Source organism: Neofelis nebulosa, chromosome 9, assembly GCF_028018385.1.
Source record: "Neofelis nebulosa isolate mNeoNeb1 chromosome 9, mNeoNeb1.pri, whole genome shotgun sequence".
Lineage (NCBI taxonomy): Eukaryota > Metazoa > Chordata > Mammalia > Carnivora > Felidae > Neofelis > Neofelis nebulosa.
Genome location: NC_080790.1, coordinates 117131036 through 117158807, shown reverse-complemented (window position 1 = coordinate 117158807; position 27772 = coordinate 117131036). Strand labels below are relative to the sequence as shown.

The 27772-nt window shown below is 49.8% G+C and overlaps 2 protein-coding genes across 2 annotated transcripts in view; one reads left to right on the top strand and one right to left on the bottom strand.

Annotated features, from left to right (window-relative positions):
- PIGU (phosphatidylinositol glycan anchor biosynthesis class U) overlaps positions 1-24507 on the top strand; it is an 84160-nt gene extending 59653 nt beyond the window's left edge. The window contains exons 10-12 of the mRNA XM_058685357.1: positions 2023-2147; positions 9208-9350; positions 24068-24507. Of these exons, the coding sequence (XP_058541340.1) occupies positions 2023-2147; positions 9208-9350; positions 24068-24181 (382 nt within the window). The 3' untranslated portion in view covers positions 24182-24507. The remainder of the gene's footprint in view (positions 1-2022; positions 2148-9207; positions 9351-24067) is intronic.
- A 232-nt stretch (positions 24508-24739) lies between these two features.
- MAP1LC3A (microtubule associated protein 1 light chain 3 alpha) lies at positions 24740-26389 on the bottom strand. Its single transcript, XM_058685358.1, has 5 exons — positions 26152-26389; positions 25800-25855; positions 25617-25723; positions 25184-25353; positions 24740-24900 (listed from the first exon to the last, which is right to left on the bottom strand). Exons 1-4 carry the CDS (start codon positions 26189-26191, stop codon positions 25191-25193), a joined length of 366 nt encoding a protein of 121 aa, XP_058541341.1. The 5' UTR covers positions 26192-26389; the 3' UTR covers positions 24740-24900; positions 25184-25190.
- Positions 26390-27772: the final 1383 nt, after the last annotated feature.

Here is a 27772-nt window from a genome sequence, read left to right as displayed (position 1 = left end):
GCACCATGCCAAACTCCTGAGAGAGATCACTTGTAGTGGTCCCTGGAAAATGTTCTATTATCAGAGCAGGGAAAAGAGGCACTGAAGCATACAGATATGCATTGATAGTCCAGGGAACCTAGAAGAGAGTTTGGTTTAAATTTCAAGAGCCTGAGTTCTCTGTTCTAACCTTCCTGCCAGTCTTCATGGCCAGTGTACCAATGCACATGGTTCCCATTCTGTAAAAGCTCAGAGCTCATGCCTCCTTCCCATGACAGAGCCTTGGCCTGGCATCTGACAGAAAACTTTCCTTGGCCTGGCAGTCTCTGGAACTCTGGCAGACTTGCCCAGCCAAGCTCTCCAGCTATCTGTCACGCCCAGTCTCTGCCCTTGATCTGGTCAGGCCTAGCCACTGGGCTGAGAGAAGCTGGGAGCCTGGAACACCTTTCCTCACTCTGTAGCACCTTTCATTGTCTGCATGTGAAAGGCCACAGGTGCTTCTGGGTAGACTACAGCAGCACCATCACGTGACCCCCCCACCTCCACCCACCCCAGGCCAGGGCCTCAGGGTTGTGGGGACAGACTATATGAAGTGACTTTCTCCACTGCTGCCTTCCTGTGGCTGGATCTGAAGCTCCACTGACTCTCCAGCCCCTGCAGTGTTTGCTTCCAGTGCTAGCTTTGTGGGAACAGGGCCCTTCTGACCAACTCTCCCCAGACAGTATTGCAGGGGATTCTAGTCTTCATGTTTCTTGTCACTGGATTTTCACTGGCCTTTTCATAGGCCATGAAGCTCTTCATGCAGCTCTTACCAGCTACCTAAAAAGCCCACAGCCAGTGATTTGGATTGTTTTTAGGAAGATGCTCACTGGACTAGCTGGACCCTTCGAGAGCCTATAGCACTGAAACTTGCCAGGCTGAGTCTGAAGCATTTGTTGTGTAAAACTGCTGGAGTGTTTGGGGTGTGTACATGTTTGTCTCCACATCTCAGACTTACATCCATTGAGTCACCCTGACCTTTGACCTGCAAGACATAACTGCCATTAATCTCTGAAGAAAGCCTTTATGAGCTGGGCATCCAGGTAGTGTGCAGAAGTAGGCCACATGCATGTTGTTTAGGTACAGCTGGGGAGGGTGTAGATCTGGCCTCTCTCTGTTGGCTTCCTTGTAGCACTTGGTCAGCCCTCAGAGGAACACTGGAGATTGAGCTCTGTCCCCACCCTTCCTGACCAGAGCTGTGATCACGCTAGGCACTCAGGAGAACAGTCTTGGTGCTGCTCAGGAGTTCTGGAGATAAACAGTTCCACCGCTTACTAACTCACCTACCTTATCTGAACCTCTTTCCTCATCTGCAAAGTATGGGTGATGATATTGCCTACCTCAAGGAGTAGGTGAGGTATAGTGAGGATCCCATGTGACAGCACAAGGAGAGGGCCTAGGACGGAACTTGTCACAGCATGAGGGTTTAGGAAATGCTAGCTGTTATTGTTGTTTAAGGTAACAAAACTCCAGTTCCAGCCCAAAAGTGCTGAAAAGATGCCTGCAGCTCTCACTTCTCCTTCTGGAAAGGAGCTCATCATAGCTAAGTGTGTATAGACTCCACTGGCCTTACTGTCAGAGAAAAACAGCATCAGCAAGGAGGCACTTCCTGCCCTGGGGTCTGGGTGTCAGAGGGGCCTCTGGCAAGGGAGGCTGCCTGATTACTCTGACAGCAGCTATGAAAGCCCAGTAATGAAGCTGACTTCATTTGTTTTCTTCCTCAGTGACTCTTGCCGGGGAAGGCTCAGAACTGGGGTGTGGGGGGCAATGGGCTATTGCTCTAGTGTTTGCTGGGCCCTCCTCACCACCTCTGGGCAGCTCTGGGTCCCTGCAGTTTTCTGCTTTGCTGCTTGGTCTGGCCCCATGTCTTATGGGTAGCAGAGCCAGACCCTACCTGAAGTCCACTTGAGAGTATTTTGGGGTTTGAGGGATGGGGTCAGGAGTCTCGGGTGTGCCTGGTCCCTGACTGATCTCTCCCTCTCTGCCTGCCCCACCCCACCCCAGGGAGCACCCTGTCTTCTTCATGTTCATTCAGATTGCCATCATCTCCATCTTCAAGTCCTACCCAACAGTGGGGGATGTGGCCCTCTACATGGCCTTCTTCCCTGTGTGGAACCATCTCTACAGATGTGAGTACTCCCACCTCTAACCCTGTGGTGGCAGATTTGTGTCAGCCTGGTCCCTGGATAAGACAGACACGGAAAAAGAGATTGATAGCCATTTGCCTGGCATCTGGTGTGCTGGCAGCACCGGGAAAGAGGGAATGACACGAAGCAGTGTCCGCCTGCTGGGTACTACAGACTAGTGATGGTAATAAAAATAACTACCATATTTTGGTCACTAAGTACCTACCTGGCCACTGTGGTTTTAGGAGTGTTACATGCATTAGGTCATTTTATCTTCACACCAGTCTTGGAGGGAAAAATAACACCATTTTGCAGATTAAAAAACTGAGGTACAGAAAGGTAGAGCCACTTATTCAAGATTATATGACAGGTAAGTGGAAGGGCTTGCTGTGAGCCTGTAGCTAGTGCTATCCAGTAGGATTTTCTGTGGTGATAGAAATGTTCTATATCTGCAGAGTACAATAGGATAGCCACTAGTATGACTAAGAAACTGAATTTTTTTTTTGAAGATTTTATTTAAAAAAAATTTAATGTTCATTTTTGAGAGAGAGGGAGAGAGAGAGCAAGTGTGAACAGGGGAGGGGCAGAGAGAGAGGGAGACACAGAATCTGAAGAATGCTCCAGGCTCTGAGGTGTCAGCACAGAGCCTGATGTGGGGCTCACACTCACGAACCATGAGATCATGACCTGAGCCAAAGTCAGACGCTTAACGAACTGAGCTACCCAGGTGCCCCTGAAGATTTTATTTTATTATTATTTTTTAAATAATCTCAGTGTGTAGAGCTCAAACTCACAGCTCTGAGATCAAGAGTTGCAAGCTCTAGGGGGGCCTGGGTGGCTCAGTCGGTTGAGCGTCCGACTTCAGCTCAGGTCATGATCTCATGGTCTGTGAGTTTGAGCCCCGCATCGGGCTCTGTGCTGACAGCTCAGAGCCTGGAGCCTGTTTCAGATTATGTGTCTCCCTCTCTCTGACCCTCCCCCGTTCATGCTCTGTCTCTCTCTGTCTCAAAGATAAATAAATGTTAAAAAAAATTAAAAAAAAAAAAAAAAGAGTTGCAAGCTCTAACGACTGAGCCAGCCAGGAGCTTGTAGAGAAACTGAATTTTTAACTGAAATGTAGTTAAATTTAAAAAGTCACACATGGCTGGTAGCCACCGCATTGGACAGTGGAACACTAGACCTTGGTCTTTGAACCATTTCCCAGCACTGCACCTAAATGTTTATAGAACACTGGACATCTGCCTGCTCTGAAGACCCCTGCAGCTCTAACCATGTCCCCCCTCAGAAGATGGCATACAGTGAGCTAGTTATGCTTCCGAGACTGCCAGTATTTTCCTCAGTTGGGCTTTTAGCCCTCTGCATGGGTTCTCTTCAGTGTTTGTGGGCTCCCTGGGGGCAGACTTATGATTCACTCACCTCTGTGTCCCCAGCACCCAGGATCAGACCTGACCCACACAACTCAGCACATGTTTTTGGATGAGTTTTTAAGCCCTGTAATAAACAGGCAGTGTAAGTGCCCAATACTCGATTCTCTAATCTAAAATGGGAAGGGAGCTATGGAATTTTCCATAGCAGTGGAGTGCACAGCCAGGTATCAAGAGTGAACTTGGGGAGGACAGGCTTCAGAGGAAGGAAATCTTTGTTATTGTTTGGGGATGCCTGGGTGTCAACCAGGAAGTGAAACTGACCAGCTGCCAGAAGGAAACCTACCTGTAAGACTGGGCCTCTGAGCTAAGGTAAACAGCAGGTGGGCGGGCAAGGCACACTACTCTCGCAGGTGGTGGCCTGTGGGGCAGTGACCAGTCCTGCCTGACTGGGAGGAGTAAGTGGCGTTTTCTGCCTATGACATCCTCATTGCACAGATAAGAATCACCCAGTCCAGCAGGCTCAGAGTCAGTCTGGTGCCCCCCCCTCCCCCAGCAGAGTGGCCAGTGACAAATCATGAGGCCACCTCCAAACATGTGGACATACCCCAGTTTGTGACAGTGTGGGTCTTGGGGACATTGATCCTCTTTCCTCAGAAGTAGAGTCATTTTTTTCTTAACTGTCTCTTGCCCTTAATAATCTTTCATCCCGGGGCGCCTGTGTGGCTCAGTTGGTTGAGCATTCGTCTGACTTCGGTTCAGGTCATGATCTCACGGCTCGTGAGTTCGAGCCCCACGTCGGGCTCTGTGCTGACAGCTCGGAGCCTGGAGCGTGGTTTGGATTCTGTGTCTCCCTCTCTCTCTGCCCCTCCCCTGCTCATTCTCTCTCTCTCTCCCCCTCTCTCTCTCTCTCTCTCTCTCTCTCTCTGTGTCTCAAAAATAAACATTCAAAAAAAAATTTAAAAAAAATATTTCATCCCATATTGCTGAACACAGTCTGGAGCCAGAAAGACTTGAATCTGGATCCTGGCTTTCCCATTACCAGCTCTCTCTTTTTAGGAAATTCATCTAACCTTTCTGAGTCACTTGGTTTTTAATCTGTAAAATGGGGAGAATATCTTCCAGGGGTGTTTTAAGTTTGAGAAATAATGTATATAAATAGCACTGCAGTTACCATTAGTAAGAATCATGCGGGTGGGGGGGTTCCTACATAATTCCGTGATCAAAGCTTCAGGCTTGGTAGAGTCATTCAGGGTCATTGGAATGAACGTACTTTTCAAAGCTTGAAATAAGCTATTTTATGCCCTCCGGGGTTGACGCAGAGAAATTAAGGATGGGGTTCCCAGAAACCTAGATGATCTAATAGATGCTGTTGCTGGCTGTCTGGGCGAATAGTTTACAGTTCAGCTTGACTGAAGACTCTGCACAGAATGTGGGCTGCCCTTTGCCACCACCCCCGCCCCCCCCAGCCCCCCGCCCCCAGTGGCCAGCAACTGTGGCAGAGAATATTCATGCTCGGTATCTGTTTGGGTCATGACAGCTGTGAGTCGTTACATTCAGCCAGGAGCATCTCCAGCCTAGTCCTTTGGACCCATGAGTGGAGACTGAGAAGTCTGTGAGTCTAGGGTGAAGGTACTCAGACTTGAAATGTGGCTAAGAATTCAATTTAAACATTAGTTGCCAGTGCTAACATGCCTGCTCACACATTCACCTTTTTGTTTTCCTGTCCTGGCCAGTGGGGAGGAGACCAGGTATGTCGGCCCTGCCCCAAGTATAGGCCCCAGACGCTGGGACTCTGTGGTGCTTGGGACCAGGATGAGTCATACAGACACACAATTGTGGTGTTAGGGAACAGCCTGCTGGCAGAGCTGGTGCTAGCCTACAGTGGTCCAGCTGAAAGATCCAGTTACCAAAGGCTGTATTTGTATGTGTGTGTGTGTTGTTTTTATTAACTATTGTATAAATATAAGAGACTAGGGATTAAAAAACCAGACAAATTAAAGAGAATAATAACATAATAAGCACCTTTGAAGCTCCCAGTTCCCCCCCTGCACTCCTGCCAGTTGGACTGGATTCTTCAAGTGGAATTTTATTTCTGAGTGACTGAGGCTCAGAGAGGGAAGGTGACTTGCCTGAAGTTTCAGCTTGTCAGCAACCGAGGCAGAGACTGGATAAGCCACCGTGGGTGTAGTAGGGAATCTGATTCCATCTGACCCAGTAAGTCTAAGGAAGCGTGAGCCTTTCGTCTCATTAGGTCCTGGTCATCTCTGACACCTGGTGCCTGGAACAAGCTGTCCTGTGCCCCAGGTCCCAGCTCTGTGTGTTCTGGTGTATAGCTTTAATCCTCTGGCCTGTCAGCCAGCAAGAGTGAGTAGCAGCTCCCAGTTCTTGCAAAGGTCACCACAGGCCGGAAGCCAACTGGATGCTGGTGACAGTTCCTCCAGGCACATGGGAATGTATCTTTGCAGCTGTTTGTAATTGCAGCCAGGAGCTGCATGGGAGCCTTCCCAGTCTCTGTGCACTTTGTTACCTTCTTGTCACCCTGTCTGAAATCCAGAGTGGCTAGAGGCAGGGAACAAAGGCCTACCTGGGCTCTCAGGCCACAGGATTTGTTTTAGGAATAGCATAGATTTTTTTCAGCCCAGGGGATCAGAAAGAACCACTGAGAAATGTAAATAGTGATGTGGGAGTGGAGGAATGGCAAAGGTTTGTTCTCCTTTCTTGAGGTTGTAACATTGTTTAATAATAGTAATTCTCCATGCACATAACCCTTTCCCAGACTTCTTGTTCTGGGAGCAAGGAGGAGGCTTTCCCTACAGTCTCGGGAAGGCTTGAGTCAGGGCTTTACCCTCCCAGCTTTGAAAACCCAGAATCATGGAACTTTCAGGTCAGGAAAAAAGGACCCGCAAGCTCTCCATGCCAGTGTTTCCAAAGTATGGGAGTTCACAGACTGCTAACATTTTTTTTAAACTCTGGTGACAGGGTTGCCAACTTATTTTGCTGACAACATTAAAACAGTCAACTGCCAGCCATTCATCACCATTTCATAAAAGGACTTAAAAAAAATTTTTTTTTAATGTTTATTTATTTTTTAAGAATGAGAAAGAGCATGAGTGGGGGAGAGGCAGAGAGAGAGGGAGACACAGAATCCAAAGTAGGCTCCAGGTTCTGAGCTGTCAGCACAGAGCCCGATGCGGGGATCGAACTCACAGAACATGAGATCATGACCTGAGCCGAAGTCGGACGCCTAACTGACTGAGCCACCCAGGTGCCCCCATAAAAGGACTTACTGAAAAAAATGTTTATTTTGAGAGAGAGACATAGATGAGAGTGGGGAAGGGGCAGAGAGAGAGAGAGAGAAAGAGAGAGGGAGAGAGAGAATCTCAAACAGGCTCCATGCTGTCAGCACAGAGCCGGATGCCAGGCTTGATCTCACAAACCATGAAATCATGACCTGAGCCGAAATCAAAAGTCAGATGCTTAACGGACTGAGCCACCCAAGCACCCTGAGAAAGGACTTTTTAACAACAACAATCAGGAACAAAGAGACACCTGTCACTTCTCATGAATCTTAAATTCAAAACATTCGCCTTTAACAAGAACTCTGAACTACCTTGTTCTGATGATTGTGACTGTGACAAGACCAGTGAAATCTGTCGCAGACTGGTCTGGATGTCTTATTTGCCAGGGGTCTGCAGCTGTCATCCTTTGATTGGAAGTGCTGGCTGCATATTGGACTCACCAGAGAAGCAGTTACAAACTAATACGGATATCTAGGCCCCACCCCGAGACACTCTGATATACTTAGTCCAGGTAGGGCTCCCCCGGTGATTTTATTTTGCAGCCAGAATTGAGAATCACATGTGTAATCCAGTCCCCCTTCTGATGCATGAAACCCTGGTATAGCAGTTCTACCAAGTGTCCGTACAGCCAGGACAAACGACCTCAATGTTTGGGAGGCTCCCATCTCTTAAGTCTCCCCAGACTCTGATTTGGAGGAAGGGATTTCCTAAAGGTCAGGATCAGAGAGGGGAAGGGAACTTCTGTTCATTAAGTGCCTGCTGGGACCCAGACCCAGTGGTAAGTTGTTTTTTTTAAAGGTGCTCTCTTAATTAGTTTATTTTAAGTAATACTTATTATTTTCTTTAAAATACAATAAAGTGTAAAGAAAGAAATAAAAATAGCACATAATCCTACTGTCACATACCCCTAATTGAGTTAAAAGGTAGGAGGAGCACAGTGTGATAGCCAGAAAATGCTCCCTCCCCACAAAGATGTCCACATAATCCCCAGAACCTGTGAATATATTACTTTATGTGGCAAAAGGACTTAAAGTTAAGGCTTTTCAGATGGGGAAATTAGCCTGGATTATCCAGGTGGGACCAGTGTAATCTGCAAGGGCCCTTAGAAAGTGGAAGAGCTGGAGGTGGGAAATCTCTTCCATATGGTTTTGCTGTGAACCTGAAGCTTCTCTAAAAACTAAAGTCTATTTTTCTAAAAAAAAAAAAGTGGAAGAGGGAAGCAAAAGAGGAGGGTATGTGAGTGATGCAGGGTAGCAAGGACTTATTTGGCGTTGCTGGGTGGAGTAGGAAGGGGGTTGTGAGGTGAACTCAGGCCGCTGCCTCGCTGCAAAGGCAAACGGATGGCTTCTGCCCTAGAGTTTCCAGCGGGCACGCAGGTACCTTGATTTTAGCCTGTGAGACCCAGAACTGTAATATAAGCTGTATTGTTTAAACCACCAAGTTTGTGGTGATTTGTTACAGCAGCCTTAGAAAGTAGTCAGTAATATATCTGTGCCGGGTTTTTCACATATCTTGTTTAATTCATGTAACCCTCCTATGAAGTAGCCCCTATTCTAGCCCTGTTTTAGAGATAGGAAAGCTGAGACAGAGAAATTTGCTGGCAGAGCAGGGATTTTAACCAAGGTGTTTGTCTTTCTGACAACACCTTGACAAGTTTGGGCTGCACTGTCCTGCTCCTTCCCTCCAGCTGCACTCTGCCTGCCTGCCTGCCCATACCCCCATGTGTAGCAGGTCCTCCCTGGGGCTTTGGGGAGGGCCTCTCCCTGGTGGGATTCTTCAATCCTTCTGGGAGTGTGGGGCGGTGATGTTAGAGGGAGGGTGTCAGAAGAGCTCTTCAAATCCTCCAAGGAAGAGTGAAGGACATTTGAAGAGCAAGGCAGACAACCTAAGATGTGAGTTAAGGAAAATGGAAAGCATTTCCTAAGACCCAGGGCTGTGGCACCATAGAGACTCACCGTGACTCTAATCTCCATAGGTTCACACTGCCCTTCCTGTCCATGATCCCATGTGGACAGACAGCACCCTGCTTGGGGATGGGAGAAATTACCCTTGGACACCCCTAGATTGTGGGGCAGAGGGAATTGTCTTGCTAAAACGCCCCCTTTGTGGTGCCCAGAGGCATTCACAGCATTGCCACCTGTAACTAGCCAGGCCCACAGTGGGAGGTGCAGAGTCCAAACCTAGGACTTCACACCAGCTTTGGGCATGGGGAGCCATTGACTCAAGGGTTTGAGGCTTGCCTCTTGGCACCCCAGAGTCTCTGAATCTGGGGGAGGGTTTCTGCCTTTGAGCTACCCAGGCTCTCCCTGGGCTTCTTCGTCCTGTGGAGCCGTGCCCATAAGAAAGGGTTCCAAGGAGAATCAGCATTTGGTTAATTGTGAGTGTCTGTCTTTGCAGTCCTGAGAAACATCTTTGTCCTCGCCTGCATCATTATCGTCTGCTCCCTGCTCTTCCCTGTCCTGTGGCACCTCTGGATTTATGCAGGAAGTGCCAACTCTAATTTCTTTTATGCCATCACATTGACCTTCAACGTTGGGCAGGTAAGAGCACTGCACGGGGATTCATTTTGTAGCCTCAGACATTCAACAGAGGCCCTGGGTTCTGCAAACTAGGGGTTTGGGTGTGAGCGAGGGGACAGTTTGCCTGAAGTAGCTCATGGTCCAGTAGAGAGGATTAAAGAGAGCAAAGGAAAGGTGAATTCAGCCAGCATTTACTGGGCACCATGCTGAGCTATCACCCCATTAATTCTCACAGCAAGTCTGTGAGATAGTGTTATCACTAGTTTACAAATAGTAACAGAGCCTCACACAGGTTGTCTCTTGCCCAAGGTCATCGGAGGAGCCAAGAACCAAATTCAGGGAAGGCTCCATTTCTGAGGCCACCCTCTTTCTATAACAGTGCCTGGGCTGTGTGTCACTGTACTGAGTGCAGTGTGTGTGGTGGGCAGAGGGCAGAGGCAGGAGGAGGAGAGACTTTTCAGACTCTGGGAGAGCAGGGGCAAAGGCAGCAAGATGAGAAAATAGTTCGGTCTAGCTGTTGGGTAAGTCTGGAGCACAGATGGTGGGGCTGGGAATAGTGGGTGAGGAGGCTGTAGGGGTCAGAGGTACCAGCTAGGAGCTCTGATCTCCCCCTGACCCAGGGGAAGCCCCTCCCTTGGTGCCATAGAGCAGTGGTTCTCAGAGTGAGAGGGTGGTTGTTAAGAATGCAGATTCCCTGTTAGTGTTTTAAATCCTATGGTTATGTTGTGACTGTCACAATTACATGGCTTTGATTGTTAAAAAAACAAACACAAAACATTCTCTGACCCTACTCCCAAGAATGTTGAGTCAATAGATGTGGAAAGCAGCGTCAGGAGTTTGTATTTTTAATAAGCTTTCTCAGAGACTCTGTTGCAGGTGGTCTAGCAAACTTTTCTGAAGTTCCCTTAGGTCAGCTCTGTCCTCCTTGTGCGGTCTTATGAGAATCAGTTGTACCGTTTACCATTTCAATGGCTGTTGGTGCAGCCAGGCATTTCCTGTGCGTTATGGGCTGGATGGGAAGCCAGGCTAGCTGGAGAGACTAATGATGCCAGTGAAGAGTCCCCGGAGGAGATCTTTCCCTCCAAGGTTAGCTGCTGGGAAAGAAGGAGGGAGGAGTTTGGGCTTTTGCAGTGAGTGATGGGTCTGGTATTTCCTGCACGGACATTTCTGGACAATTAACGTCCAGCCCAGCTATTTATCTTGGTTTGTGAACAGCAGGAAGAGAGACAGAGGGCCCTGTAGTCTGGGTGGGACTGTGCCGGAGGGTCTGCTCGGCCTGTCGCACACAGGCTGTTCATGATAGATGCTCGGCACCTCCTGTGTCCTGTGCCAACAGAAATCTGCAGGATTCAACTTAACACCTCGAGAAAATCCAAAAGGTTGTTCTGGCCCTTGTGTCTTGCTGAAATCCCTTAATTATCCTTTGAAAGTGATGGCTGGCATGTGAGGGCATTGGACCTGCCCTGGGCCTCTGTGGGGCTTGGCAATCTCCACTGAAATAGTCCACAGCTTGTCATCAGGTCATAAGTGTCAGGTGTGGGTCAGAAATACAGTTGCAGTGATTATGAAGTATTTGTGGAACTTGCCAGATAACAGCTTTTCCCCCCTGTGGTTGCCATTAGGAGGGAGGGTCTCTGTAAATGGCATGGGAGGTGTTTGCAAGTGCTCAGGTGACTTCTAAGGCAGGAGAGACTGAATTGTTGGAAAATAGGGCTGGGGCTGGGAACAAAAGGAGTGTGCTAGTGGCTGAGCTATGGAGAAAATTCAGGCTGAGCTCTTGGCATTGTCTTTTACCTTTTTCTTTTAATCTTTTTAAAATGTACTTTTAGTCACACAATACCTGAATTCATTGCTGGGATGAGAAAGCAAACAAAATAGAAGCATATGGAACAAAAAGGTCCATGTCTTCCCATCCCAGGGCATATATCATGATCAGGATCAGTTTGATGCATCTTTGCAGACATTCTCTGTGCCTTTACAGACAGCTCTCAGTACGTATGCACACATACAGAGCTTTCTTGTTTATATAAAGAAATGGCCTCCTACTCTAGGTGCTGCTCTTTGGCTTGCAGTTTTTCACCTCGTGATCTCCTCTTGATAATGGTTCTGAGAGCCTGTGGGTAGGAGGAGCTTGATTTATTTGACTAGGTAGGCCCCTACTGATTGACGTTGAGGTTTCTTCTGATGGTTCTGCTATAAACAGAATAAATGCTATAAATGCCTTGGGCATCCCTCCATTGAATCTCATATAGTGTTTTCTTTTTCTTTCTCTTTCTCTTTTCTTTCTTTTTCTTTTTTCTTTTCCTCGTTTCCTCTCCTCTCCTCTCCTCGTTTCCTCTCCTCTCCTCGTTTCCTCTCCTCTCCTCGTTTCCTCTCCTCTCCTCGTTTCCTCTCCTCTCCTCGTTTCCTCTCCTCTCCTCGTTTCCTCTCCTCTCCTCGTTTCCTCTCCTCTCCTCGTTTCCTCTCCTCTCCTCGTTTCCTCTCCTCTCCTCGTTTCCTCTCCTCTCCTCGTTTCCTCTCCTCTCCTCGTTTCCTCTCCTCTCCTCGTTTCCTCTCCTCTCCTCGTTTCCTCTCCTCTCCTCGTTTCCTCTCCTCTCCTCGTTTCCTCTCCTCTCCTCGTTTCCTCTCCTCTCCTCTCCTCGTTTCCTCTCCTCTCCTCTCCTCTCCTCGTTTCCTCTCCTCTCCTCTCCTCGTTTCCTCTCCTCTCCTCTCCTCTCCTCTCCTCTCCTCTCCTCTCCTCGTTTCCTCTCCTCTCCTCGTTTCCTCTCCTCTCCTCTCCTCTCCTCGTTTCCTCTCCTCTCCTCTCCTCTCCTCTCCTCTCCTCTCCTCTCCTCGTTTCCTCTCCTCTCCTCGTTTCCTCTCCTCTCCTCTCCTCTCCTCGTTTCCTCTCCTCTCCTCTCCTCTCCTCGTTTCCTCTCCTCTCCTCTCCTCATTTCCTCTCCTCTCCTCTCCTCTCCTCGTTTCCTCTCCTCTCCTCTCCTCGTTTCCTCTCCTCTCCTCTCCTCGTTTCCTCTCCTCTCCTCTCCTCGTTTCCTCTCCTCTCCTCTCCTCGTTTCCTCTCCTCTCCTCTCCTCGTTTCCTCTCCTCTCCTCGTTTCCTCTCCTCTCCTCTCCTCGTTTCCTCTCCTCTCCTCTTTTTCTTTTTCTTTTCTAAGATTTTTATTTATTTATTTTGAGAGAGAGTGAGAAAGCTCCAGCAGGGGAGGGGCAGAGAGAGAGGTAAGAGCGAAAATCCCAAACAGGCTTGGCACTGTCTCCACAGAGCCCGATGTGGGACTCAAACTCATGAACCGTGAGATCATGGCCTCAGCCAAAGTGGGATGCTTAACCAACAGACCCACCCAGGTGCCCCTCATATACCATTTTCTTAAGGTAAACTCCAGGTGGTGGGATTTACTGGATCAGAGGACATGTGCATTGTGCATTTTTGGCAGATATTGCCATGTTGCCCTTCAGACAGGTCATACCAACCTCTGTGGCTCTTAGCTGTGGTCTGTAGTGCTTATAAACTGGCAGTTGTGCAGACATTGGCACACCTTTGTCATCGGCCACCTTGGGTCTGGACTCTGTGGCTCTGAGTCAGACAACTTTGTCAGGTCGAGTGTTTTCTGGGACTGCTGGCTTTGTTTGGGCTTTGTGGCTGCTGCTGCCAGATCACTAAAGGGACATATCACATGGGGCACTTATTCACCAAGGCAGTCACTCAAGTCCTGTCCCTGTCCTGGAGCATTGACTGAGGTAGAAGAGTGCCCCTCATGAGGGTTATACACACCTGCCTTCAGGCTGTTTGGGAGCAACAGAGGACAAATATGAGACATTTAGAATTTTAGTAAATTGTTGAGTATCTGCTCCTTAAAAAGGCCTTCCACAAGATTCCCCTGCCTCACTGTCTCTTCTTAGCCCCCTGTTTGTTTCTTCCAAGCACTTATCCCAGTTTGTAACTTTACATTACTTGTTTCTCTCTCTGCCTCCCAGACCAGACCTGCTTGTAAGCTTCTTACCAGCAGAGATCTGCCTGTCCTTCCCACTGCAGGCAGCTTTGGGTTTGGCAGAGGGCAGGTGTTTAGCAAACACTTGTTGAATGAATGAGTGAAACAAAGATAGCCAGGGAGAACATTGTGTGATTAATGGCCAAGTGGGGAGAGTAACCGCTGGAGGAATCTAGAGGGAACCTTTCCTGTTGTGAGTGGTCAGGGAATGCCCTGGGGAGCAAGGAGTAGCAGCTGGGCCTTTTACACTTGGAGAGTGAAAGGTCTGGGAAGTGGGCAGGTTGGGGGCCAGGGCACCCCTCTGGCAGAGGTTAGTGGCTAGTAGCTCTGTCCTTAACCCTTCTCCAGCTTCTGCCAGAACCTGGTCTCTGTGGCTGATGAAGTCCCTACATGTCTCCACAGCTCAAGCCAGGTCCACTTCCATCTGACCTACAGTCAGTGCTGCCATTGAGATGTATGGCATTTGGGGACACACCTTCAATCCCACAGCTGGCTGTTTTCAGCTCTTCTAGCTGGAATGATGTCTTAGAGTTCTTGGTCCTCCCTCTCCCCTCCCTGGGCAAGACTGATCAAGCTGTCCTGGGAAGAGCTGGATTTTCAGCAGGCATCAGGAGCCCAGTCCATCATTGCTGAATGCAGAGAGCACCTTGACCCACAGATTTTAAGTCCTGCTCTGTTTGAGTTGGTCAGTGCCACACTCTGTTATACAACAATCTGTGTTGGTAAATTCTTAGTTCCACTGGCAGATAAACCAGTGACTTAGGCTCCATCCTTTCCCCTTGGGGCCATGAAGTATTTTTCAGCATGTGGCATGGATCATTTGTTAATTATAATTGTGCCTCAGAGTCAGTAACCAGGAAATGACAACAGTAAAACATCCATAGGGTGTGTGTGCATGCACGCTCATGCACATGTGTAAGAAAGATGGGGGAGGAGGAGAGATTGAGGTAGATTGGTTGGTTGAGGTCCTCTTCTACTTCCTCACTGTGTGACCTTCAAGTAACTTGACTTCTTTGATTTGCAGTGTTGTTTTTTTTTATGGGCAGAAAACTTTTTGATTTTTTTTAAAAATTTTTTTAAACTTACTATTTTTTTCATTTAAATCCAAGTTAGTTAATATATAGTGTAATAATGGTCTCAGGAGTAGAATTTAGTGATTCATCACTTACATATAACACCCAGTGCTTATCCCAACAAGTGCCCTCCTTAATGCCCCTTGCCCATTTAGCCTATCCCCCCCCCACCCCGCCAGCAACCGTCAGTTTGTTCTCTGTATTTAAGAATCTCTTATGATTTGTCTCCCTCTCTGTTTTTATATATTTTTTTGCTTATGTTCATCTGTTTTGTATCTTAAATTCCACATATGAGTGAAGTCATAATTATGATATTTGTCTTTCTCTGACTGACTTATTGGGTTGTAGTGTTCTTAAAACCAGGGATGACAACCCAGCCTCCCTGGATTTGGGCATGTGTAGGTCCTGTTGCTATTATCATATGTTAACATGAGAAGTAGCACCAGTGACCTGCTATTCAGATACCCAGAGCAAATTCCCAGGGAAACACTCAGACAAAACAAACTTCTTCCCTTTTTTTTTTTTTTTAAAACAAAAAAACAAAACTCTTTTCTTCTGCAGGTCAGCAACCAGCAGAAGAAAAATAGTCATCAAAGATTATATATAAACAAAAAGTAACGTGTTTAAATTTAGCTTTTTTAAAGGAGTAAGATAAAACATCCGACTCACCCTAATTCATCTTAAAAACAGGAAACATAAGGAAATCTCCCCCTAAAATTATAATTAATAGTGGCTCATGTTTAAGGAGTGCCTACTAGGAGCCAGGCCCGTATGATCCCTTTAATCTTCTGGATCATGTGCTTGTGTGGCCTTCTGGACCTTTCCTTGTACGTTCCCATGTACTTGTGTGCTCCCGGAGAAGAGCTTTATTTGTGTGTGTGTGTTTTATTATTGGCAACATGATGAAGTATGACTTTTTTCCTTTCAATAAAACATCTTCGTGATCTTTTCTTGTTTGTATAAGAGGGAAGTGCCTCATCACAGTTGATGGAGCTGCTCCCCTCCTGATAGCTTCTTAAGCTGTTTTTCTTTGTTCTTGTATAATAAGGAATACACTTAGTCCCCTTATAACTGCCTTTTGAGGGAGGCACCAGTACAAATGACCAAGTGGAGGCCTGGAAGTCCCCAAGCTCTGAGGGGTGTGTTTATTTATGCTCATTTATCGTGTCCTCTTGTTACACTGGAGGTTCCATGAGGGCAGCTCCAGGTCTGTCTTCTTCACAAGTGTATCACCAGCACCAGGAATATTCAGTGACTGTTTATTGATAAATAAATGGAATGAGCTGGAATCTGAAACCACATTTTATGACCAGTGATCCCGTATAATCCTGTGTACCCTAACCTCCCAGTCCTAGTATCTGTTTAGGACAAAGCTGGGCCTGTGGCAGGTCCTGCTGGATTCCTAGGGGGTCAGAGCCAGACCCCACGTGGCTGACCCTGAAAGCCCCGCTCCTGTTCTGTGTCCGTGTCCAAAATGGATCCCCAGTGTCCAGAGAGTGTCCCAGCAGGTCCATGAACTGCTGCCTCCTCACCATGGGCTGCCGGCTCTGATCCCTTCTCCTTGTAGTATAGAACCTGTAGATCCTAGGTGGCCCTGCCTTGGCCATTCTGCTGTCTTCAAGGAAGCCTGGAGCCCTGGGGTCCTGCCACAAGCCCTCTGACATGTTGGGTCCTGCTCAGGACTGGCTTATTTGCTCCAGCACAAATGAAACCACAGTCCTGTCTCCTGGAATTACCTTTCAGTTGGTCTGGCGTGTCATTCTGGGGAATGGGACAATGAGGAAATAAATGTCTGGGGACATGTTGGGCAGATCATCAGTGTTTGGGTGGTGCATAGCCCCCATTTGTGGACAGCCAGGGCCCATTTCAGATTTAATCCGTGCTTTGTGTATGGTCCTGACTGCAAGATCCAGGGTATGTGTGTGGGGCGGTGGGGGAAGAGGTCTTCCTCCTGACACGAGGGGCCTGTGGCCCAGGCTGGAGCCCTTGCTGTCGTCCAGCTCAGTGTGTGTGTTTACTTTGCTTTCCTTCCAGGTGGCATTTTGCCAGGTCTTCATTCATTCCTTCATCCCTCCTGTCTTCAAACTCTGTGCTCAGCATCCCAAGCGTGGCTCTCACAGGCCCTTCCCTGCCTTCTCTCCTCCTACAGCCAGAGTGACAGGAAAAGCCTGAGCTAAATATAGGGGGGCAAGGTCAGCAGAAAGCCTGGGTTTGGAGGTCTAGCCTCGATGGTGACTCCCAGCCCCTCTGTCATGGCTCACTGGCCTTAGGCAAGTCACATAAATTCTTGGGCCTAATTAATTTATTTGTATATATTGGGCATTTGTTATTTGCCAGGCACTCTGCTAGCAGAGTGTGAATGAGACACAGCCCTGCCTCCTCGGAGCCCAAGGTCTGTGGGAGAGAAAGAAAAGGAACCGGTCAGGGTCAGAGCAGCCGGGTGGTGCTATGGATGGGTTAAAGAGGCTGGGGAGCTCAGAGCTGAGGCGGGTAAGGAAGCTTCTGTGGGGAGGCAGCCTGTACGTGGCATCCCCGGAGCGGGTAGATGCAAACCTGGCTCTGGGTGGTGAGACCTGGGAGGAAGAGAGCATGAGTGAGGGAGTGTGGAAGGCAGTTCTGCGGGGCTGGCGTGCCCTGCCAGAGGGTGGGAGCCCTAGCATGCTGAGTACTGGGCTGAGTCTGTGGTTTTAGGCTGAGGATAACTGTGATCCCATCTTTGGTTGGAAAACCTCACCATGCCAGGAGGGGTAGAGGTGAGGGGTGTGAGCTGGAATCTGGAGCCCAGGGAGGCTGTTTAAATCTGGTGAGAGGTGATAGCGGCCTCCGTTTCTCTGCCTACAAGAAGGGTGGCTGTGAGGACTCAGTACAGAGTTGGGTGAGGAAAGCTTTTGTGAATTGAAAAGAGCCACCTGGATGACAATTGCCATCATACCGGCTTTGGTCTTACATTGTGGCCTTCCAGACCCCAAGATGGAGGTATAGTGACTTTCCCGTTACTTTGCATCTTTAGAGATAGAGGGTGGAGCTCGGTTCTCCGCCATCATCTCCCACATGTGTCCACTCAGGCCTGGGTTGGGTCACGCCAAAGCCCCGTCCAGCTCCACGAGTCAGCCGTCGGCCCCTCTGGCTCCCACGTTCCTGGACCCCAGGCAGCGTGGGCAGAGGATGCTGTGCTTTGATTGTTGATGGTAACAACCACGTGAGCTCCCGCAGGTGCAGGTTAGCTGTCCAGTGTCAGCATCTCCAGCCCAAGCAGTAGACCTGGGGAACTGTGACATGCCTGGGGTGACAGCAGCTGCTTCTCTGGGAAGTTGGCAGCCTAGGTGCCAGTGTTGGCCGAGGCTGCTCTTGTGAGCCCCACAGCTTCTAGACGCACCGAGGTAACAGCCTTCACTGGCTCGGATGTCTCTGATACTTATTTTGCCTTTTCCCAAAAAACTCTCTTCCTGGCTAAGTGTCAGGACTGGGACCTGGGAGCACAGCCTCATCAGGGGTGTTAGTGTAGACCAAGGGCCAGCATGGGCCCATAACAGGACCCACATGTGTGGTTACAGACCTTTCGCTCCCCAGAATCCTTAACTGGGAGGGGCTGTGGGGAGGATGGGAAGAAGTAGGGCTTGGGCCTCAGGCAGGACTGGCATTGCAGCCCAAATGCTTCCCTTACTCCCATGTGACCCTGGGCAAGACCCTTGAGCTTGGAGTTTGCTCCTCTCTGAGTGGGGCTTATAAACCCTACCCCGGAATGTTGTGAAAATTCAGTGATGTGCTTTTTTTAAATTCAAGTCCAGTTGACACACAATGTTACATTGGTTTCAGGTGTACAGCCTAGTGATTGGACAGCTCACTTATGCTGTGCCTAGAAGTGTAACTGCCATCTGTCCCCATGCAGCGCTATTACAGTGCCATTGACTGGTCCCTGTGCTGTACCTTTCATTCCGGTGACTTTTCATTCCATGATGGGAAGCCTGTACTTCCCACTCCTCTTCACCCATTTTGCCCATCCCCCAACCCTCTAATGATTTTTTAAATTAAAGAGCCTGGTCCGGAGCAGCTACCCAGAAGTTGTTGGTTTCCCTGTCTCTCCACTTCCCCACCCTGTAATGGAGCATGTTCTAACCATTTTATTCCACTTGTGAAGTGCCTCTCCCTGTCACTGGCCATCCTTTTATCAGCTACCTCATTAAATCTTCATCGTGGCCCAAAAGATAGTGCTGGAACCATCATGGCTGCCAGTGAGAGAAATGTGGTCTGACTGAGCCCTCAAAAGGGGGAGGGGACCAGCAAAGCACTCCCAGAGTGCCAGCCCTTTCCTGGGTCTGGGGTCACAGAGCTGGAGCAGATGCCATCCCATCTGGTTGGGAGGCCAACAGGAAGTGACTTCATCCCAGGGATCATATAACTGAGCATGGGGTTAGGGAAGAATCTGGGGCAGGAGATGCAGATGATTCCTCTCTAGGGATAAGCAGGAGCCCTTTGTGGGAAGAGCCATTCCAGCTGAGGCAGTGAGGTGTGGCCACAAAGTGTTTTCAGGACCAGGCTGTGTTCAGGGCTCCTTGGGCATGTGGGTATGGTGCGGGGCAGAGTGGGGCACTGGGGGCTTCTGAGCAGACAAGTGAAGGGTTCGTTCGTGTGTGTGTGTGTGTGTGTGTGTGAGGGAGAGAGACAGACAGATAGACACTGAGAACCTGAGAGAGATCCCTCAGGGGCCAGGAGGATGCAGGAGGCCTTCTGGAAAGAGGTGGCAGTGGGAGGGATAAAAGGAGGCTGAGGTGGAAGTCTGAGGAAGGGGATTGGCAGGACTTGGTTGATGGCAAGAGAGAAGCTAAGGAGTCCAGCCACAGCTCTTAAGGGCCACTTTAAAGAATGGGCTTCTTGGGGCGCCTGGGTGGCTCAGTCGGTTAAGCGTCCGACTTCAGCTCAGGTCACGATCTCGCGGTCCGTGAGTTCGAGCCCCACGTCAGGCTCTGGGCTGATGGCTCAGAGCCTGGAGCCTGTTTCCGATTCTGTGTCTCCCTCTCTCTCTGACCCTCCCCCGTTCATGCTCTGTCTCTCTCTGTCTCAAAAATAAATAAACGTTAAAAAAAAAAAAATTAAAAAAAAAAAAAAAAAAAAAGAATGGGCTTCTCAGGCGCCTGGCCAGCTCAGTCAGTACAGCATGTGACCCTAGATCTCAGGGTCATGTGTTCGAGCCCCACATTGGGCATGGAATCTTCTTAAAATAAAAAATAAATAAAAATAAAGAATGGGCTGTTCTTCAGGTCTCTGAAAACACACAGGGACAGAGCAAAGATTGGGGGAGCCACCATTGTGAGTAAACTAGTTTTATCACTCACTTTACAGATGAGGAAAATGCAGCTTAGATTTGGGAAAGTGACTTACATGGGGTCACACAACCACTAACTTGTCCATGCTCTTTCCATTGCTCCTTGCCCAACTTCCCCCACCTAGACTGGGCAGAGGGGCTCTGGATCTGTAGCTGCTATATAGCTTGAATCCCAGGGCCTGAAATCCCTGCTCCTTAGCCCAAATGGAAAGCCCCAAGGTCAGAAGAGGGAGGTTGTCTTGGCCAGCCTGTTACTAGCTAGGGGTGTCTCAAAGAGCCAAGCCTCCAGGCCAGCCTGGTGTCCCCAAGATGCCTTCCCCATAGGCCAGGGTCAGGTCACCCAATCGGGAACACTGACCTTTGGTTCCAGACAGATCAAGCTGGCACACAGGACTCTTCCCTCCATACCACCCTCCCCTTACACTTTATCATGAAAATTTTCACAGACACAGCAAAGTTGAAAGATTTAACATTGAACGCCCATATACCTACCACCTAGACTCTACCGTTAACATTTTACTATACTTTTGTGATCACAAATTATCCATCCCTCAATCCCTTATTTTATTTTTTTTTTTTTTTTTTAATTTTTTTTCAACGTTTTTTATTTATTTTTGGGACAGAGAGAGACAGAGCATGAGCGGGGGAGGGTCAGAGAGAGAGGGAGACACAGAATCAGAAACAGGCTCCGAGCCATCAGCCCAGAGCCCGACGCGGGGCTCGAACTCACAGACCGCAAGATTGTGACCTGGCTGAAGTCGGACGCTTAACCGACTGCGCCACCCAGGCGCCCCCCTCAATCCCTTATTTTAATCATTATTACACTATATGTTAACTAATTTGGATTTAAATAAAATTTAAAAAAATTTTTTTAATGTTTATTTATTTTTGAGACAGAGAGAGACAGAGCATGAATGGGGAAGGGTCAGAGAGAGGGAGACACAGAATCTGAAACAGGCTCCAGGCTCTGAGCTGTCAGCAGAGAGCCCGACGCGGGGCTCGAACTCACGGACCGCGAGATCGTGACCTGAGCCGAAGTCGGACGCTTAACCGACTGAGCCACCCAGGTGCCCCTGGATTTAAATAAAATTAAAAAAAACCCCACAAAGTATAGATATCACTATATTTCCTGCTAAATATCTTAGCATGTATATTATTAACCAGAGCTCAATACTTACTTATGTTTTTCTTATATGAAATTTATATAAGGTGAAAAACACAAATCTTAACATGTACATTTTCTTTTTTTATAATTTTTTTTATTTTTTCAATATATGAAGTTTATTGTCAAATTGGTTTCCATACAACACCCAGTGCTCATCCCAAAAGGTGCCCTCCTCAATACCCATAACATGTACACTTTCTGAAGCTGCCTTTCATTCAGCAAAAATTTTAAATTTATTTATTTTGAGAGAGAACATGCACACACAAGCGTGAGTGGGGAAAGGAAAGAGAGAGAGGGGGAGAGAAAATCCTAAGCAGGTTCCATGCTGTCAGCTCAGAGCCCAATGTGGGGCTCAGTCCCATGAACTGTGAGATCATGACCTGAGCTGAAATCAAGAGTTGGACACTTAACTGATTCAGCCACCCAGGTACCCCAGCAGCAAAATATTTTTGAGATTCATTTATATAGCTGCAGATAATAACATATTGCTTTTTTAAAATAAACTTTTAAATTCCAGAATAACTTTAGATATAGAAAGTTCCCATATGCTCCACACCCATGATCTAAGCCAGGGAACTACATTACATTTAAGTGTCCTGTCTTCCCCATGTCCTCTGCCTGCTTTCTCAGTCTTTCCTAATTTCTCATGACCTGGACAGTCTTGAGGAGCGCTGGCCAAGTATCTTATAGAGTGTCCCCATTTTGGACTTCTTACGCTTTTCTTTTCATAAGTTGGGGGTTTGGATTTTTGGAATGCTCAGTCGGTACATGCTAGCCACCTGATTTCATAATGATGTTACCCTTCATTTGTTCAAGACAGTGTTTGCAGGGCTTCTTCAGGATAGAATTACTATTTTCTCTTTCCCTGCTCTGTTCTTTGGAAGTAAGTTACCTCTCCTAGCCCACCCTTGGTGGCAGAGGGTGGGGAGTAGGAAGAACTAAGCTGCACCTCCTGGGTGAGGTATGTTATTTGGAATTCTTCTGTAACGGTTCCAAAAGCAATTCTCTCTCATTTATTCAGTCATGTATGAGCTGGTTGCTTTTATTTCTTTAATCAATATAATACATATACATAATTTACAATGTTAAGGATTATAAGGAAAAAGAATGGTTCCCTAAAGGCTTAGTTATTTGTTTTGTTACTTGTAAATAACATACATACTCTGGTTTTTTCCCCCATTTTATATTAAATTGAACTATATGAACTTTCCAATATGCAACCATTTTTGATCTGCAAAAATGGCCATTTCATATGGTTCAACCTAATACCTTGTATTTTGACTTTCTAATCCTTGTGCTGCTGATTTTGTGTGACACTGGAGTTGGTTCATTTGTTTTATTGTGAATTGTGACTTTGCATTTGATCCTCATCACATCTGGCTCCCAGCTTAGCCACAGCTCCAGACCAGACACCTTGGGCCTAGGTGAGAAAGGGGCTGCAGGATGTGAGGTCAGCCTTTGCTGTGGTAACTGCCCGCCACGGGCAGCTGTGGAGCAAAGCCTTGGGGGCTCCCTGGACTGTTAGCTCCACGGATACCCTCAGCTGCGAGTTCTCTGCCCTGTGGCAGACTGGGCCCCAGGTAGATCACCTTGCTGCAGCGTCACGGCCACTAGGCCAGCTCTCATGTGTAGTCTCAGGCCAACTATTGAACCTTTTGTGCCTCAGTTTCCTCTGGTGTAGGTCCTCAGCTTTTCCTTCAGGCCCCTCTGTGTTCTCCTTCCTGCCCACAGTATGAAGCTGTCCAGGACAGGGGTCTCCGGAGGTCAGAGCCCAAGATCCCAGGCTCAGCTCAACCTCTGACCTGTTCTAAGACCCTAGCTGGGTGTTCCCCCTCCACTCCTCCACTGGGCTTCCATCTTCCCATCTATGCCAACAAGGTGGTTGATACTAATGGTCTAAGAGGCCTCTAAGTGGCTGAGAAATGGGGCTGTGAGCCCCTTTCCCCACATCCTGCCATGCAGCAGGGCTCTGCCCCTCCTGCCCCGGGCACTGGGAGTCTTGGGATGAATGGGATTATAAAACAGCACAAGTCCTTATTCCTCTCTGGGCTTCTGTGAGGGGGATAGTACTGAGCTTCTGGGGTCCTTTGGATTCTGTGGCCTGTCCAGGAAAGGCCGACTGAGCTGGTCACGGATACCATGGTGGCAGAACGCCTCGGGGACCCTGCCCAGTCCAGGGGAGGAGGCACAATCATCAGGCAGTCACACAGATGAAAGAAAAACTGCAATTTGGATGAGTTTGTGTTACCAAGTAGAGGTTAATGGGGCCAAGACCCAATCTGGGGGTGTGGGAGGGCTTCTCTAAGGAAGTGATCTTTCCTGAGACCTGAAGGGTAAGCAGATGTTGGCTGGATGAAAGGGAAGAGAACATTGTAGGCAGAGGAAACAGCAGAGATCCTGCAGCAAAAGGAAAGAAGCCAGTGTGGCTGGAGCTGAGTGAGGTGGAGCAGGTGAGAGGGTGAGGCATCACATGGGGCAGGGACCAGGTACAAGGCCTCAGAGCCCCAAGAGTCTGATCTTCATCCTAGGAGCCCTAGGAAGCCTTTGGAGGACTTTTAGCTGGGAAGTAATAGGCCTAGATTTATTTTGAAAAGCAACCTCTGGCTGCGAGGGAGAATGGATTGGTGGGGTCAAGGGTGCGGGAGGCCTGAGACCAAGGAGCCCAGAGCAGAGATTGCTGTTGTTTCGATGACAGTGGCTTCGTCCAGGATGGTAGCTGTAAGAACAGGTAGAAATGGGTGGATCTGAGAGTTTGGGAGATAAAACTGCCAGGACTTAGTGGCCTTGTGTCCAGAAGTATCAGGTTATTCTGTGGCCTAAGAACCTGGAGTGAAGATGGGGGCATGGGTTCACCATGGGAGCAGCAGCTTTGACCGGGGGCTCAGCTGTACCATGGAGGAGCCTGTGGGCACCCAAGAGGTGAGGTTGGAAGGGCCACTGGCTGCAGAGGTACATTCTGGAGTGCAGAGGCCAGGGCCTGGGAAGGTGGCGTGAACCCCACAGGGGTGGAGAGGGGCAATACAGGGGCACAGGGGTGGAGGGGGCAATGCAAGACCTTGTGGGGTCAGTTTAGGCCCTGAGGTAGGAGTCCCTGGGCAGGGTCACCCCAACACCCGCCTACCCTCTCAGAGACCCAAGGTTCAGGGGTAGGTTCCTCAGAGCTTCTCACACCTTTTCTCTCCCCCCCAGATCCTGCTCATCTCCGATTACTTCTATGCCTTCCTGCGGCGGGAGTACTACCTCACACATGGTCTCTACTTGACTGCCAAGGACGGCACGGAGGCCATGCTTGTGCTCAAGTAGGCCTGGCTGGGCACAGGGCTGCATGGACTTCAGGGGGTGGAAGGGCCAGAAGCTGGGCCAAGCCCCCTAGCCAGAGTTGCCAGCAGAGGAGGCCTCCGGCAGATGAGGTTCGAGTCCAGGGTTACAAATCTCTGGCACCAGAGAGGAGCCATGGCTGGCAGCAAGGCCAATGGGGAATAGCCAGGAGCTCCTCCACTTGGACCCCCACTTTGTGGTTCTGCACACCGGGGAGCCCCCTCCGAGGCTCGAAAGGGGAAGAAGCAGGTGAGCAGGGTTTGTTAGGTTGTGACTACTTAATAAATGGTTTTTTGTTACAAAGAAATCGATCCTGGGCCCACACTGCACTCCTGGAAGGGGTGGGCTTGGCCCCTAACACCACCGTGGTATACTACAGGTATACTACATACTGGTGTGGGTTTCTAGAATGAGCCCCAAGTCCACAACACACAAGTTTGTGCCCTGGCCAGCTGAGACTGCTGTAGGGCAGCCTACTCCCACCCCACCCGCCAGCAGCTCCCACCCCCCCCCCCCCATTCCCCAAGCAGCTGGAGGCAAAGGGCCAGGCAGGCCTGAGCAATCTTTATTCTGCAGAGGGACAATGACCACAGATCCGTACACCTTGTCAAGACCAGGTGAGCCAGGGGCCAGTCTTTCAGGGGTGGGCAGGTCCAGGCAGGGGGGCAGCGCCTCAGGTGAGGGAGGGGCAGATGGGCAGGGGCCTAAAAAAAGAAAAAGACAAACCACACGGAGCAGGGGTGCTGGGAGCTCTTCCCTATCCTCCCGCATCCCAGCCAGCACCCAGAGGGGTAACCCTAACAATGACTGGCCCAGGACCCACCCAAGGGCAGAGTAGGTGTGGTTGGTGTGCCCTGGCTAGGAGGCGGCATCCCTGCCCAGCCCACCCAGGGCAGAGACCGTTAAGTTCAGGAGCCAGGAGCTCCCTGGGTAGAGCCTGACAGGGCCCCCCCCCCCATTCCCAGGCCAACCCCTCCCCCCCCCTACTGCTGCTTCAGAAGCCGAAGGTTTCCTGGGAGGCGTAGACCATGTAGAGGAAGCCATCGTCATCCTTCTCCTGCTCGTAGATGTCGGCGATGGGCGTAGACACGCTCACCATGCTGTGCTGGTTCACCAGCAGGAAGAAGGCCTGCGTGGGGTTCAGCTGCAGGCGGCGCCTGGGGTGGCAGAAGGGCATGTCAACTGTGAGGGGCCAGGCTCCTGGGTGGGTGGTGCCCTGACCACACCCCCCGCCCCATCCCCAATGATTCTGAGACCACCCCCATCCCAGCCCTTTCTGGAAGCACTCACCTCTGACCTGACACAGACCCCAGCCCTGACCTTTCCCAACCTACCTAGGACTGGGATCCAAAGCCCGGGCCCAAGTCCCACCCTCCCCCAGAAGGCCCCAAGCCCCTTCTGACTGCTGCTGCCCACGCACCGGATGATCTTGACCAACTCGCTCATGTTGACATGGTCTGGCACCAGGAACTTGGTCTTGTCCAGGACTGGCAGCTGCTTCTCACCCTTGTAGCGCTCGATGATCACCTAGGGGTGGGGCAGGGGATGCGTGAGATGGGCGGGGCCTGGAGCCACAGGGATGGGAGGGGGCGGTGGGACTCACCGGGATCTTGCTGGGGTGCTGGTCGCGGATCTGCTGCACCTCCTTACAGCGGTCGGCTGCGGACAGGAGACAGGCAGTAAGGCCAAGAGGTCCCGCTTGCCCCGCCTGTCGCCGGCCCCGCCCCCCAGGCTCCCGCCCCCGGGGCCGTCAGGCCCCAGGGCCTGGCACCGGCTGGACTGGGAGGCGAGGCCCCGGCCCAGGCCAGAACCTGCCTCCCGGCCCGGGGGGTCCAGCCTGAGTCTGACGTCACGGGGCTGACGTCGCCTGCGGCAGTCAGGGTCAGTCGTGGTTCCCACCTCCCCCCCACCCCGTGTCCCCGCTCCACACCCGCAGACTGCCCGCCGGGCCTCACCGAAGGTCCGCCGCTGCTTGAAAGGCCGGTCTGAGGGCATCGCGCGGGCCCGGCGGGGCGCGCAGGCCGGGGCTCCGGGACGCGCGGCTTGGGGGCTCTGGCTGAGATTCGGGGGCTCCGCGCCTCGCGCTCAAGGGCTCCGGTTCTCGAGCTGAGCCTGGCGGCGGTGGCTCGGGGAGGTAACTCGCCCGGGTGACGTCAGGTCACAACATTCCTTAAAGGGGAGGCCGGCGCACTGCTCCCATTGGGCCGACGCAAAACCCGCCCGCCTGGGCCTGTGACGTCATGGCGCAGAGAGCTGGACTCCAAGCCAGCACCGCGGAGGGGTGGGGCGGGGCTCCCAGGTCGCGTCACAGTCCTGTGACGTCATGAGCTGCCGGCCCATCTCCCCGAGGCAGGGGCTGAGAGACTGGCAAGCCTGCCGGGAGTTGAGAGAGCTGACTCGCAGCTCTGACAGCGGGAGAGCGCGCGGGCCAGTCCGGGGCGCAGCATTTTCCGTTCCCCCTGGTGCTAAGTCATCCCACAGCACACTGGGAGGCCGTTCCCTTCAAGCGATGGTGTGAGGCGCTGGAGGTGACGATGGCAGTAAACCCAAAAACCTCGCCTCCATGGAGCTCGTGGTTAGAGAAAGAAAGCTAGGGTCGGGGGGATTACAACTTGAAAACAAGATGCTAAAAAGGAACACACAGGTTTTCAAAGGAATTTCTAGAATTGAAAAAACTATTTGAAATTCAAGTCTGAAAGGACCAGGCAAGAAAGTAGATGGGACACAGCAGAAGATGAGTCACGCAACTGGAGGATTGAAAGGAAGCAACCAGAGAAACAAGGTGATAGACCTTCTAAAAGGGGAGGTGATAGGAATAGGGAAGTGAGAAGACCCACAGGTCCAGTCAGAATTCCAAAAGGAGAGAAAAGTGGGAGAGGCAGTTCTTGAAGAGCTTCCAGACTTGATTAAAGACCAGGATCCTTACATAAAATCCAGAGCAGGATAAATAAAAGTAGCATCGTGGCACTTTGTAATGAGTTTGCAGAACTCTAAAGAGAAGAAGAAAAATGGTGAGCAACTAAGCTGGTTATCATGTAGGTAAATAAACAGTGGAACATGAACAGTGATGATTAATCTGGGGAGTTACAAAAGGAGCACAGGACACAACCGGAAGACTGGAGAGAGTAATCAGTTCAAGTGTTCTAAGAGGCTTGATATATTTGAGGGGCACAGGATAAAGATACTGATAATTTACAAAGCATTGTGAATTCAGGAAGTGTGTATTTCAGACACTTACAAGGGATCACTAAAAGAATAGCAAGTGTAACTGCCAATAGAGAAAAGGAGAAAAAAAAGTAAAAAGAATGGTATATAAATGATGCAAAACCAGAGTAAATGTAAAACATGAGTAAAAATGTTTTACAATCACTTATTAAAAACATGATCAGGGGCGCCTGGGTGGCTCAGTCGGTTGAGCGTCTGACTTCAGGTCAGGTCATGATCTCATACTCATACACAAGCCCCACCTTGGGCTCTGTGCTGACAGCTCAGAGCCTGGAGCCTGCTTCAGATTCCGTGTCTTCCCCTCTCTCTGCCTGTCTCCTGGCTCATGCTCTCTCTCTGTCTCAAAAATAA

Coding starts and splice junctions, on each gene's coding strand:
- MAP1LC3A (XM_058685358.1), bottom strand. CDS start 26,191: ATGCCCTCAGACCGGCCTTTCAAGCAGCGGCGGACCTTCG. Junction 25,856..26,151: donor CAAGCAGCGGCGGACCTTCG/GTGAGGCCCGGC, acceptor TCCTGTCCGCAG/CCGACCGCTGTAAGGAGGTG. Junction 25,724..25,799: donor AGCACCCCAGCAAGATCCCG/GTGAGTCCCACC, acceptor CCCCACCCCTAG/GTGATCATCGAGCGCTACAA.